At 41.1% G+C, this 13,693-nt stretch overlaps 2 protein-coding genes across 2 annotated transcripts in view; one reads left to right on the plus strand and one right to left on the minus strand.

The window, feature by feature from the left end:
• The window catches only part of SARC_04191 (hypothetical protein), a 5,417-nt gene extending 2,034 nt beyond the window's left edge, over positions 1–3,383 (plus strand). The window contains exons 4-9 of the mRNA XM_014301994.1: positions 386–559; positions 1,052–1,239; positions 1,754–1,901; positions 2,365–2,525; positions 2,923–3,100; positions 3,286–3,383. Of these exons, the coding sequence (XP_014157469.1) occupies positions 386–559; positions 1,052–1,239; positions 1,754–1,901; positions 2,365–2,525; positions 2,923–3,100; positions 3,286–3,366 (930 nt within the window). The 3' untranslated portion in view covers positions 3,367–3,383. The remainder of the gene's footprint in view (positions 1–385; positions 560–1,051; positions 1,240–1,753; positions 1,902–2,364; positions 2,526–2,922; positions 3,101–3,285) is intronic.
• An 8,678-nt stretch (positions 3,384–12,061) lies between these two features.
• SARC_04192 (hypothetical protein) lies at positions 12,062–12,385 on the minus strand (the record flags this gene model as incomplete). The annotated part of the gene is made up of 1 exon (XM_014301995.1): positions 12,062–12,385. One exon carries the CDS (start codon positions 12,383–12,385, stop codon positions 12,062–12,064), a length of 324 nt encoding a protein of 107 aa, XP_014157470.1.
• Positions 12,386–13,693: the final 1,308 nt, after the last annotated feature.

Here is a 13,693-nt window from a genome sequence, read left to right on the forward strand (position 1 = left end):
TATATATATATATATATATATATATATTATTATTATTTATTATTTATTTTTATTTATTAGTATATATATATATATATATATATATATATATATATGTACATATATATATAGATGTATTTATATGTATTTACTAAATTTTTATTATTATATNTATATATATATATATATATATATATAAATCTAATGTACTACACTCTGACCATCGTTAACCTTGATTTTACCGTCTCGCTTGATGTTTTATGTACTTTATTTTGGCCCAGTTTCGGATTGTTTTGAGCGATTCTTCTTATCTGCTTATCTACCTGCACTTTCCTAATTCAATCCGCAACATACTCGTCTGCTTAGTAAATCGACATCTCATACCTAACTGGCACTGTCACACTAGAAAACCACCACGCACCTGCTACAACGGGCAAAAGAAAGCAATCTCGTGGATGACCTCCCAGAGCCCCAGGGACAGGATTCCGATAAACCGAGGGATATGATTGATATGTTTACCCTTTTATCGCTGGGCGAGCACACTGGGGAGATGATAGATATCCAGCAGTTCTTCGTACGAGTAAGTGAATGAATGGCTCGTGTGGATGCGTTCAGAACGTTGTTTCACGCGATCCCGATGATGGTTTTAAGTTCACCTTGTCGATTTTTTTTGTTGTGGTCATTCATAAAACATGTGGGTTAACTAAGCCGAGAAAATAGTATTGCATCCATTTGCACAACTCGGATTATATTGTTACCTTGTATTATGCTCCTTTCCAATCAGATCCTCTATCCCACTTGTTCGTTTGTTTTGATATACTACGCGACGAGGGGTCGCTTGGTCTTGCCTCTCATTGGTAGTGTCCTGAATAGTAAATGGTGGTCCTAGAGATAGACAAGGAGTGAATTGACTCTTTCGAATCACAATAGCGGGTTGGTGTTTCAATACTGATAAGATACTCTGTTTCTCGATTACGAAATGTCCTTATTCTTTTTTTCGTGGCACCTATCATTTAAGCTATCACGTTCACGACGCATTGTTTTTAATATATATCGTACTCGACTGCAACAGCCGGGAGTAATCAGAGGCGACAAACACATACCTAAGAATCTGCATCTGATACCATCCGCCGGAGAGCGTCAGAAGCATGGACAGTTTCCGGCGAAAGAGCTGATGAATATAAAATCGTCTTTATTCGATGCATTGGAGAATGGCTTAGACAATAAGTGGATAGTGTTGATGGATACAGATGGCGACAGGTAGGTATATTGTTCATGTACGCACCAACTTCACATACAAGGGTTTGGGTGTCCGAAGCTTGCTCGGCAAAATACAAGGTGTCTTGATGAAGTGCCCGGACTATTCTGCGTGGTCTACAATCACCTGAGTTGTATAGTAGACTTTTTACAGTGTCGGTTATTTTGTCAACCACATGCAATGAGTGTTTCTAACGCCGCATGTGTCATGGTGTTCTGTTCACAAACACCCCAGATAGTTCTTGCTCGCTTATTCTACATGCGGACGTAACAATGCCATGACTACCACTTTGTACATTAGATTGGATTGTGAGAATGCAGCCATGCATACCTCTTTGTATACTGGGTTGGGCTATTAGATAGCGAAACCTGATTTTCTATTGTTTCCTGCAACGGCATTCGTCCTCTATGGTTCTTTGAGATTTGCGTGCCCCTGTAGACGTACCCTCGTCGCGTTTTAATTTGTACCCTAAATTTGAGTACATAACACTGTCTAGATTATTTTTTGACGTCCCAGATCCTTCAGTGAATACTCGCTAATCGCTTTTGCGATCGCACGGCACGTGGTGATCCCGCTTGAGGCTGATCCCTTCGATTTCAAGCGTGTGAGAACATTGATTTCCGAGATTAATTCTATGCAAGAAAACAGGCAATCCAACTCCAAGGTATTAATTAAGACTGGCGCATCTACACGGAAGTGGAGTCTATCGATGTTGTATTCGATATTTCAAATCGCACAGTATGCAAATGTTTTTATAGCATATTTGCTAGGGAATCGAGAACTGATACGATAGGATGTATCCGAGTGGCTATTTTCAATTTCATTGTGTTATGTGGAAATGATCATCGGCTAAAATTGAAAGCGCGCACATATTGACTTACATTGGCTGACTTTATACGTTTTATTTCAGCCCTAATTACTTGCTTTGGAGGTGTTCCGTATTATATACGCAACTGCCAACAATAATCTGTCGATTTGCCGGCCAATATACGTCACAAAGCTGCGTTACAGCGTGCAAGTGGGTTGACCGTGTGACACCTCTTGGGTTTACTGTTATCATCTCTGGCAGCCTTCCATACACCATATCATACTCATTATGTGAATGTGAACATCTTACACTCACACAGGTGAAACAAATAGTGTGGAACAAGGTGACACCTTATAGAGATGAAGCATCCGAAGTATCATCGCTTTACAAACCATCGACATTTGACATGGATATGATCCTGGCCCTCAATAAGTGTCTTCATACCATTGCTACTGACACGAAGGGTACTGGACTTTTCAGGTGTGTTTACTAGCGCTTGTCACTATTTTTTTGTGTTTGTAGGTCAATCGTTGTGTTATACTAGTGTTGGGTCCTGCTGGTGGAGAATTGTACTTAGGCTCACAGAGGTGCATCTAGTGCATATAGTTTGATCGATTTCGTTTCACAGATGTATTTTTAGTTTGAGATAGTAGCTAGGGATGCAGTTGGTATATCGAGATTCAAAATTTGTGCTGGTTTACTTTTGAGTCATCGCACGGGCATAGTAAAGTAAACACTGTAAATTGTATGCTTGTATGCTGACTTAGATGAAGAATCCCTGCAACTTGATCAGTAGAGCCCATGCCTCGCTTTGTGTGCTTGTGATCGCTCTGAGCGGAATCTAATTTGTAACATATATTTAACTTCGCCACAACAGTGCCGATGTATGTGGGGAGAATTTTACGCGTGACATATCTACGTGCGTACGGACTTTTGGGATGTCCGGTGGTCTTGCTGGATATTTTGGGATACCCTTCTGTACAGACGTGGTCGTAGCGGAATGGCCCAAGCTCGAATTGGAAGGAGTCAAATTACCGAGCGCAAATGCTAAGCAGGTGAGTATGTTCGATTACATTTTGTTCCTCTTGTTCTAAGGTACCTGTGATACACAGGCTTATAAACGTAATTATCCGTGACTGCTACACGGGATGGATGTGCGCTCACCATCATTTGCTTCTTGCTCGGTGTTTTGCCTTCGCGTCTGCTAATCATCAATTCCTCTCGTCTCTTTACGTCGCAGATTTCCAAGATGAAGGCGAATATTGAGCTATTTGCACAGCGTATCTTGTCACAGGACACAGAATCGCTGGCTTATCAATAAAAATGTATTCATTCCCATTCTTCGGCGCTACCTGAGCTAAAGGTTTCGGTTCAGAGGAACGTACCCTTCGCTTCGGGATGATAGCTGAAATTCTAAACCTGACGCTTAATAATGATGAAAGATGGTATCATCACACTGGAGAAATGTTTGTATGTTTTAATTAAATGTATGTGGAATTACCCATGCCATATAGATATAACACCGAGATAGTCGGTATAAAATTATGTATTTATTTATTTCTAAAGGACTTAGTACTTTATAATCCACCAAAGCAAGACGAAAGCGTAATATATTGTTATTGTGATCTATGGGTTGTTTCCATACGCTTTATTCGCATAATGATACACACATGATTTGTAACCATCTTAGGCACTAGAACGGACAGGGTTTGATATTCTGGGGCTTTGATCGAGTAGCCCTGGCTGGCTTGGGTTTGAAAGTCAACTAGCTGTGGACTTCTACATTTTACCACTATAACAGCTAGATTGAATGATTGTGACCAACCGTATTGAATACGAATTCGTCAAAAATTTAAATTTGAAACAATTGACTATGCATAAGGGAGATTTCCGGACACAACAAGTTAGATATGTGCTGATGGTTGTCAACCCTTCCAACCTTCCTCAGCCCTTGTTATTCTCAGCATAGTCCCTCCCCCCCCCAACCATCCCCCCCCCCCCTCCTGTAAAATTTGGAAGGATTAAGCAACATGTCGCAACATGTCGCACTATGTTCAAAGAATGCTTCCATTTTATCGCCTCGCTAGAGTTAAGTTATAGTTTATAAGGCAGTGCTATATACTGAGTCCTTGCCCATGGTGAGTGTATTATAGTAGACGATATGACGGCAGCCTATAACGGTCTAATATGAATCACTTTATTCATACCTCTGTCGTGACATCGAAAGAGAATGCTTACAATCCATATAAGATAATACTCACCTTTCCCAGGTCTGTCTGATATTTTTCTTGGGTTGAGGGTCTACAATTTTCTTCCTCTCGTCAGCATATTGCCCTTTTCTTGTGCAGACCTCAGGATTGGCGAGTCGAACAGCATAGTGACGAGGGAAAAATCGCTACTAGCAGTTCACTCGATACTCGTGCAGTACAAATAATAATGGCTAATTGGAAAACTACTTCTACAACAAACACACACAACCAACGCCAAGAAAATGATAGACAGGCGAATATAGAAAACGATGGAATATATCAAAGCCACTCAATAGTCAGATGCATTGTCTCTGCCCACAGAACACTCCAAAAGTAGCAGATGAATATATGCAGTGTAGTGCCTGCCATTTGATTTATGCTTACATAAGGTGAGAACTTACACGCCTGAGTCGCCCAGTAGGTGATCTATCTGTTAAATTTACTGATATCGGAATACGCAATATCAAAACGCCAAATCGATACACGCTATGTAGTTAGTGATGAGTATGCGACGATTCGACATATCTATACTCCTTTACCTCGGAAAACGTGCCGCAGCTCGATATTTCGTAATTACAGCAACTGGTAATTGATTTGTCCATACCAATAAGCTCAAGCTCGTTAAAGCTGAGTTTCAAAGGAAGCAATATACTCAAGAGTTCGACATTTTTTTACTACTTGATGTATTCATGAATGTATCAATAGGGTACTCGGTGTCATACATATGGTCATAGCTGGATGCCAATGCCGCCAGCAATTGTTCATGGGACTAATATTAATATCCTGTATAAGTTTGCCGTTGTGGAACAGATGGTGCCCGCTTTGAAGACTGCCTGAAAAAAAACTGAATTCAGTATGAATTGCAACCAAGACGTGTTCCAAGATCTTGAGTTTGAGCTCGAACTCTCAGATATTAGGGCTATGATTCAAGTATCTGCAGTCACCTATTCGACATTATGTAGTTTATACTTTAAATTTGTTTGTTTATATTCACACGCGAAATGCAAAGACACCCCCAATTACATGTCCAAATTGCACGCGACACGCAACAAAAAAGATTACAGCTGCACACCGGTTTTCGTGACGCACGCGATACGCAATAGCCACAGAATTTTTGTCGTCGATTTGCACGCGACACGCAACAATTCCTAAAAGGTTACAGCTGCGTGCTGATTTTTGTGGCCCATTTGCACGCGACATGCAAAAAAACTCACAAAATTATAACATTATAATTATGCTCGCGACACGCAACATTTTTTTGAAAAGTCACAACTGTATACGCTGAAATCCGTGCAATATGTGCACGCGACATGCAACATTTCTTGAAAACATACAAATTGTACAAAAGCGATTCTAATGCCCGATTTACAAATGAACGCCGATTTTCAGGTCCGATGTGTAAGCGACACTCATCGATTCTTGAAAATTTACACCTGTGTGTATAAACCAATTTTCTTGCCCAATTTGCACGTGAAACGGGAACAATTCTCAAAAAAAAATACGCTGTACACAACAATTTTCTTTACCGATGTTCACGCGACACGCAACAAATCATAATAAAAAATTTGCTGTACACTGTTTTCATGTCAGCCGTTTACGTAAATATCCGGCATATCTTTGCAGTTATCAGTGTGCCATCCATTGGTACCTTTGCAAGTAAAGCACTCTTTATATAGTCCGAAGATCGACTTACCTGGAGCACACTTTTCAAGGTCGTGCTTAAGATTCCGTTTGCAGTTTCGTTTAGCGAGGTTGTAGCCACACTTCTTGTAAGGTGCTCGCAGCTTCTTCTCATTACTAAGATTTAAAGTAGGAGAGTAGGCGAAGGAGTACTACCCATATTGTTAGTCCGAGGCTTCTTAGTGTTGTGCGAAAAAATAGGCTCAATCGCGTCAAGCTTAGCGGGCCGGATAAAGCCTGTAGTACTCAAGACTAGCAATTGCGTTAGTATATTTTTTAACGTAATTTTTCAAAAACGGACAATGGCACGTCACCGTATGAAAGTGCCATGTCATCGTTCAATTCTCTTCTTAAAAAGGTTCGTCGCCCTCTTAGTCTCCATCATCTGGCATATCAACAGATATTCACCAGTGTAAGTATAACATCTCATCTTACGGATCATATGCGTCATATGAGCAGGAGCATCTCATATGGTATTTTCGTTAGCGAATGGTTTACGCGACTTAAGAAGTTCACGATCACGTGCATCTTCAAAGGAAACACTCATATTATTTTTACGTAACTGGTTTCCGGGCAAAGTCTTCCAAATAGGCTTGTGAGCTTTTGGTATGGTGCGCCGTTCAATAGGCTCACAGAAGTGGATGAAAGTATTCATTTTTTGCTTATCATTAAGGTTGGCAGATTCCTTAAACTTCGCATCAAGATTGGAAGCAAAGAACTCGGAGCAAATACAATCACCTATCGAGTGGTAGTACTTCGCAACAATACATATTTCATGAGACCAATGCCAAAAAGTGAAATTACTAGACTAGTCATTTAGGTTATCAACCTTCCCGAGACAACGGGGCATGAAAATCTTATTAAATGCTCAAGACGTCGATACGTAACTCTCTGGGGGGGGAGGGGAATAGGCTGCACGTGTCGGGATTCACGCACGGTGGTTTTTTCTAAGGCAGGTGTGAAGTGCACGCGTGACGCACTACATGATGTCTTGGACGAAGTTGGACGTGCCACTGGGCGAGCTGTACTGGATTTCCTATGTAGAAGAAGAAAGACTCAGCGCTTCGCTTATCGCAGAGTATGCAAATAGTGCGGACAACTCTCTCGTAATTTTGAACGCTGAGCTTTTCCCTTACATGCGCAAGGAGATGCAGGATCGCTTCTCAGCGTAAGTTTATTATTTAATGATCATGCAGTGGATAATTCTTATTCAGGTGGAAGTATCCAATACATTTACGTGAAGCACCGTGGTTTGTGTTTGGATTGGTTTCTTGCAATGATAATGCTTCGAGTTCCTTCTTGTTAGCCTTCAGTATCTTCACCATTAAAAAGTATTCGTAAAATGAGACTGCCTCAAATTGATGAGATCGAAATCGGTAATGATCAATTTGGCTTGCTGGTATCTTTTTAGCAACCCATTCCTCTACCCCGTCATCGTTCCTCTCCAAGTATAGCATTTCGTAGAACCGTGTGCCAGGTGCTGGTAGTAAATCAAAATCTGTTTAATGTAAATCTTCATTGTCGTCCGTGTTTTGATTGATTCCATATTTACTTCGCGAACCGTTGTCGGTATCCGAATCCGTATCGAGGTCTATATCTTGCTCTATAATTATTGAAGCCACGCAAAGTACCTCTCATATACAACGATTTCTAAGTATAATGATTTCAAATCGAGCACCAAATTTTTGTTATTGAACGATTACGGAATGTCCGATTGTTGAAAGCGCAGAGCTCTCCATCGCATGTTATCCCATAAGTAGGTTGAATTTTTTTGTATGCAACAAGCCGATCGATCTTCGCGATCTGCTGCCGGGCAAGGATACAATCATGTTCATGAATTTTGCCAAGCCAAAATATACAACAAACACTCTACTCCAAATTTACAGAATTGAAAGTGCTTCGCACTGATGAAAATTTAGAGAAGAAAATCCGGCAGTACCCCTACATCTAATCTATAGCTCGAAAGCCACCATCGACCACCCTCTTGACAGATCTAACCATGTCAGAGGCTATGCTCGTATGGAACACGATGAGGCTTCCAACCTCATAATAGGGTGCTTTGCACTCATGGAAATTTTGAAAAGAGAAGCGGGTAGTACCCCTACATTTAATCTCTATAGCTCGAAAGCTACCATCGACCATCCCTTTGACAGATCTAACCCTGTCAGAGGCTATGATCGTATGGAACTCGATGAAACTTACCAACCTCGTAACATCGACCCTCGTTATTTATCTAACCCTGGTCATCACGACTTTGGCAATCACTACACCAGTAGCTCACTAGAAAGTCCCCGCTCTAGTTCTGAGGCTGAGGTAGTAAGAACCAGACTCAGACTATTACGCTCTGGTATGCAAATCCTAGAGGACCGTCTATTGAATGACCCTTGTAATGACGATCAGAAAGCGTAATACATTCGCTATCTAATCGATAGCAAGAGAAAGGTGGCTCTAGCAGCCCGTAACACTGAGCGTGAGCCTCGTGAACGCTTTGAACCAAGCTTTGTAAAGCAGCTAGGTAACGCGAAGGCTGAGGTCGATTTTTCAACTAGTGAGAGTACAATGGATACACTGAAAACCTTTGACCAACTTAAGGAGTCTGCCAGACTTAAGGATAAACAGATGATGAATGCTTTTACTCATTTCTGTGAGTCAGATGAATGGCGAACTGTCTTGAAGGCCTATGAGCCCAACTGGAAAGCCCTACCCTGGCACCAGTTGCGTGATAATATACTTAACGCCTTCCTTAAAGATGCACGTGACCGTGAACTTCTAAAGTCTCGCAGGTCCTTTGCGAACGATGCTACTATTCGAGGTGCTCTAGCTCATTTGACCCATATGAACACTTGTATGGGAGGTCGTACCTACACTGGCGAATATTTATTAATTTGTCAGATGATGGAGACTCTGGGAGCTAACCTTTTTAAAAAGGTCATTGATGACATCCGCGCCTATGGTGATTTGCGATTTATGCCTTGGTCTGTCTTTGAGAAGATAGTTCAAAAGCATACCAACATCTCTACTAGAGTACTTAGATACACGACCTACACCCAGCCCACTAAGCGTAATGCGGTAGAGACTAATACTGCGCGTAGTACTAAGAAACCTCAGACTAATACTGAAGGTGGTACAGGCTCTACTTCTACTAAATCGAAGGGTGAAAAGAAGGTGAGAGCGCCTTGCAAGAAGTGTGGTGACAACCTCACTAAACGGAATGGCAAGTGGAATGGTAGAGACGACCCTGTTAAGTGTGCACCAGGCAAGCCAGACTTTGGACACTATATGAAAAGTGTACTACTTGAAAGGGTACTGACGGTTGGCACAAAGAGGATTGCAAGGACTTACCGGACGTCCAAGTTACAGCACTGACAGTTCCATATGTGTGCACTAGAGCAAGATTATGAGGAAAAGTTCATTAAATTTTATACCAAAAAAGATGAACGTATATTTTAAACCGTTTACGTAAATGGAGAATTTGCTATAGCACTATTTGATCCAGGGGCTGAAGTCTCTGCTATCAAACGCCGAATAGCCTACGCTACAGATATGGCTATCCATAACGAAGCAACTAGTTTAATCTTTGGAAATGGCAAAGTTGCCACTTGCGAAGAAGCCATCGACTATGCACAAATAATGTTGTCAGATAGAAGAGAAATATAGGCTCACCTAATCGTTACTGAAATGTCTTAAAAATACGATTTAATTATAGGTATGACTGATCTTCTCAGTTTAGGTATAACACTTACTGGTCTGCCTAATGGGTTAAACCCGAATAAAGATCAGTCAGATGATAATATGTTAAAATACCTAAACCTCCGAAAAGTGAAACCAAGGATATGATTCCGCACTTTACCGATATAATTATGGACTTAATTATACAAAACAGGAAGATTGCAAAAACTGACTGGTGTATGTTTAAGATCTCTAACGGGTACATTAAATTTGACTTAACAAACGTCGACTTCTCTAAGTCAAAGTGTCCTTCACATAAGTCAAAGGATCAAGACCCAAATTAAAGATTGGTTAAAACAGGGTCCAATTGAAATCAATTATGATGTAACCCCAGTTAACTTAGCTCTATAAGCGGTCAATCAATATAAGTCTGATGGAACGTTTCGTAAATCAAGAGTTGTACTAGACCTATCGCCAATCAACAAACTAATTCCACAACATAGTTTTCCCTTACCTATGATAAGCGAGATATTACGCAACATGGAAGGTGCGACTATCGTTTCCAAGATAGACTTAAAAAGCTTCATTCCATCAATTACAGATATATGAGCGTCATAGGAAATATTTTTCCCTTACTTGGCACATAGCCTTCTGAAAATTAAACTAGCCAAACATCCTCAAAAGCAATAGCAAGATTTGGTGCCAAACAAGTTTTAAAAGCAAAAAAAAACACCTGCTTTTATACTAACTTTTGTGTGTCATCTCAATCAATCCCACTTGTGTACGATAAGAGATAGTTTATAGCTTGCTTTAATTCCTATATTCACGTATCTCTCAACGCTGATAATAGTGCGTCATGTTCTTGACGGGCAATGAGATTAAGTAGCGTCCTACCAATACGCTTCACTATATCCACCTTGCTTCCTAAGGTAAGATCAAGCTGATGGCAAAATTTTGTTGCATCGTCGATCTTAAGTGCCAACACTGATCCTAGTTGCACCGCCTGTAGATGCGTCAACAATAGACAACGTTCCTGTAATACATCTAGGCTACCCCCTAGTGGAGCACCGAAACTTCGTAAAATATCCTTGCACATATCGGTGGTCCACTTTCCTGAGTTATCGTGGGTATATGTAGTGCCTTCTGTGCCACGTAACTTTGTAGGTCGACCTTTCTTTGAGTTGGACTTAACCATACTAAGTGTGATCATCGTAGCTGCACATTGTCGATTGAGAAGTAGTGACATACTATTGCAGGCTATACTATAAAGTGTGTTCAACATTGGTCCGATATACTTAGCTGCCCGTTTGCACCACATTCATTGCATGCTTCTCGCAATGGCATCAGCATCTGAATCGAACTGATGCGCTGACGCATAATCGTTTTGATTAAACTGACGTAACATTAGCTTATCACTAACGATTACGTCGAGGCCACGTCGGTCCCTTACGATCAAGTTCCACTACAAGACTGTTCGAAAATTCAACATACATCTGCTCGTCTTTATCCAGCCCTCTGCCTTTAATCACCAACTCTATGCATGTGTTGCAGCTTACTGTCGAATTCCTTGTCCATTTACACGCAGCATAACCCGCGATGTACGGCATAGTCACGTTAGCTAAAGACTTTTGCGCTAATTGTGGGCCGTAGTGAAGGAGTGACTTCCAAAGGTATGAAAGTCTCACGACGCGTTGACTCTCAAGTGCTTCAGTCTTTTTTTTCAGTCCCTCGAATATTTGCGCATATAATTCACGATTATGGCTATGATCTATGTTTGAACATATCTCGTACATAGCACGAATCAATATGGTTCGTTGCGCATACAATTATGCGCAAATATCGAGATGCCTATTTCCTCCCGCCATTGCACGAGCTATACTGAAGATCATTTCTATCGGGTCGTTATCAAGACGTCCTGGTAGTACATATTTAAACCTTAGTACAATTAATGAGTAGCGTATACAAGCAGCCATAGTGCGTAAAGTGTGCGATAAAGTAAAGAAAGTCTCTTGTGTCAGACCGTCTTTCAGTGGTTTTCGCCCCCGTCTTTCCACACGTTCAGGTACTGTGCTAGGTGTACTTAGATTACTGTTTTCGGCAAAAACAGGTGGAGTTGGAGTATTACCTGAAGGCGAAGTACTACTTGCTGTTGTGAGTCATATTCGTACAGAGCTAATAGGAGTACTTTGCAATCCTGCAACACTAGTATTAAATGTATTCACCTCGTTATCATGAATACTTACTATTATCCCCACATCGACATTCCCAGTAGGCTCTCTACTTTCGATGTTAGTTGTGGTATTGTCACCAGTTAGTTCACCTAGAATGCCAATCACAAACATTAGTGTTTTCGAGATTCATATATATTCATACACAATAGAGCCTTCTACTAATAGCACATAATTAAAGTATATTAAATCACATAGAACTGAGAAATTGTAATACCTCCATATCATCTTCATCGTCTACGTCATCATCCTCATCATCAGCTATAATGATGATAGTTGGATCCGCACTGGCTAGCCCAGCATACCAAGAGTCTTGCAACCAAGTTGCAATCTCTTCTGCTTCCCGTAAGCGTGGGTCTTCCGGATCTCTGAAGGGGTCAGCACGAGGTAAGCGCTTACGATTTCCTTTAGTTGTACTAACAGTTAGGTAAGGCTGGATATTGAACATGTTTATCATCTCAATGAATAAATATGTTCCTGACGCACTCGTTCCGAACTCTCGTCTCAGTCCCATCGATATTTCTGTAGAAAACAGTAGTAGCGCGGGCGCCACTTGTTGTCTCTCGAGGTTGCTTGGCCACACGGTCACTCGATTTATACGCATAGGCGAGAATAGCTTGGATTTGTATTTTTGATATAGTCTACGTACCCATGCAATATCGCAAACGCCGGCAAGTAGTATATATCCAGCAGATAGTTTTATCTCTGGGTATCTGAAGATATGTCCCTTACGTACTAAATTGTTCCTGATGCACTTAACGATGTTATCAAACAAAAGAAAGAAAATAGCCTCAACCCATTCCTCATCACAGACGTTGGTAACTTTTGCTGGGGCAGCGCTAAACGTCGCCCTGGAGGTTCCGGGTTCGTGTCTTTCAGTACTAATCACCTCGTTGCTTTCCTGTTTACACTGCATCCATCGAAAATAATAGGACAACCGATTGCACCCGCTTCTTGGCTCTTTGTAAAAGCTTCTTCAGTGTACGTCAACAATTCCTGGCCAGTCATTTTGGAAACTGGTCTTGCCATTAAGTTAAGTGATCCTTTTTTGCCCGTTAATGGTGTCATTAAATATACTTGCATACTATCGGGGTTATTATAAGCTGGTCCAAAGAAACCAGTCTTATTTGTGGATAGGTTGGTGGGACGTATGTTTACTTCATCTAGATGAAGTGCATACACTGTACTACGAGTGTATGCTATTTTGCTCAATTCTTTATCCGGGTAGTTCTGTGCAGATTTACTCGCTTTCATATGCACTATACTGGACATCACTGCAGCGTGGGCAGAACCTGCGCCTGCAAAATCTGCGGGTAAGGCATCACTGTTGGACTGGGAGAAAACTGTACTTACGTTTGGGAGAAAGATGAAATGCGAATTCTCTCGAAGCCTTTTGTAATTCCCTGATGAGCGTGTGTGCAGTTGCTGCGCATATGCTAGTACGAAAGAGTTTTTAAGGAACCTTCTTCTACATCGATTCGACTCAAGCATTTCTATTTGCTCGGCGAGGAAGTAATAAAATACGTATCGCTCTTTGTCGGTCGCATTGTTGTATAATAGATGATCACCTCGCTCTCGTAGAATTGTACATACAAACTTTGCAGTCTGAACCGCTTCACCACTCGGTATTAAATCATCTGTAGTATCTTCAATAAAACGTATTCTCTTTACAATGGTCTCGTATGTACAGACTGACTCCAGTTGCATCTCCGTATAAGTTACCCAGCTAACATAGCTCTCTTTCTTGCTGTGACTCATTTCTTTCAGTGACGTATGTGATGGTGTGTATACATATAAGTCTACAAATTCACCTATGCTTCCA

The sequence above is a fragment of the Sphaeroforma arctica genome (assembly GCF_001186125.1).
Source record: "Sphaeroforma arctica JP610 unplaced genomic scaffold supercont1.228, whole genome shotgun sequence".
NCBI lineage: Eukaryota > Ichthyosporea > Ichthyophonida > Sphaeroforma > Sphaeroforma arctica.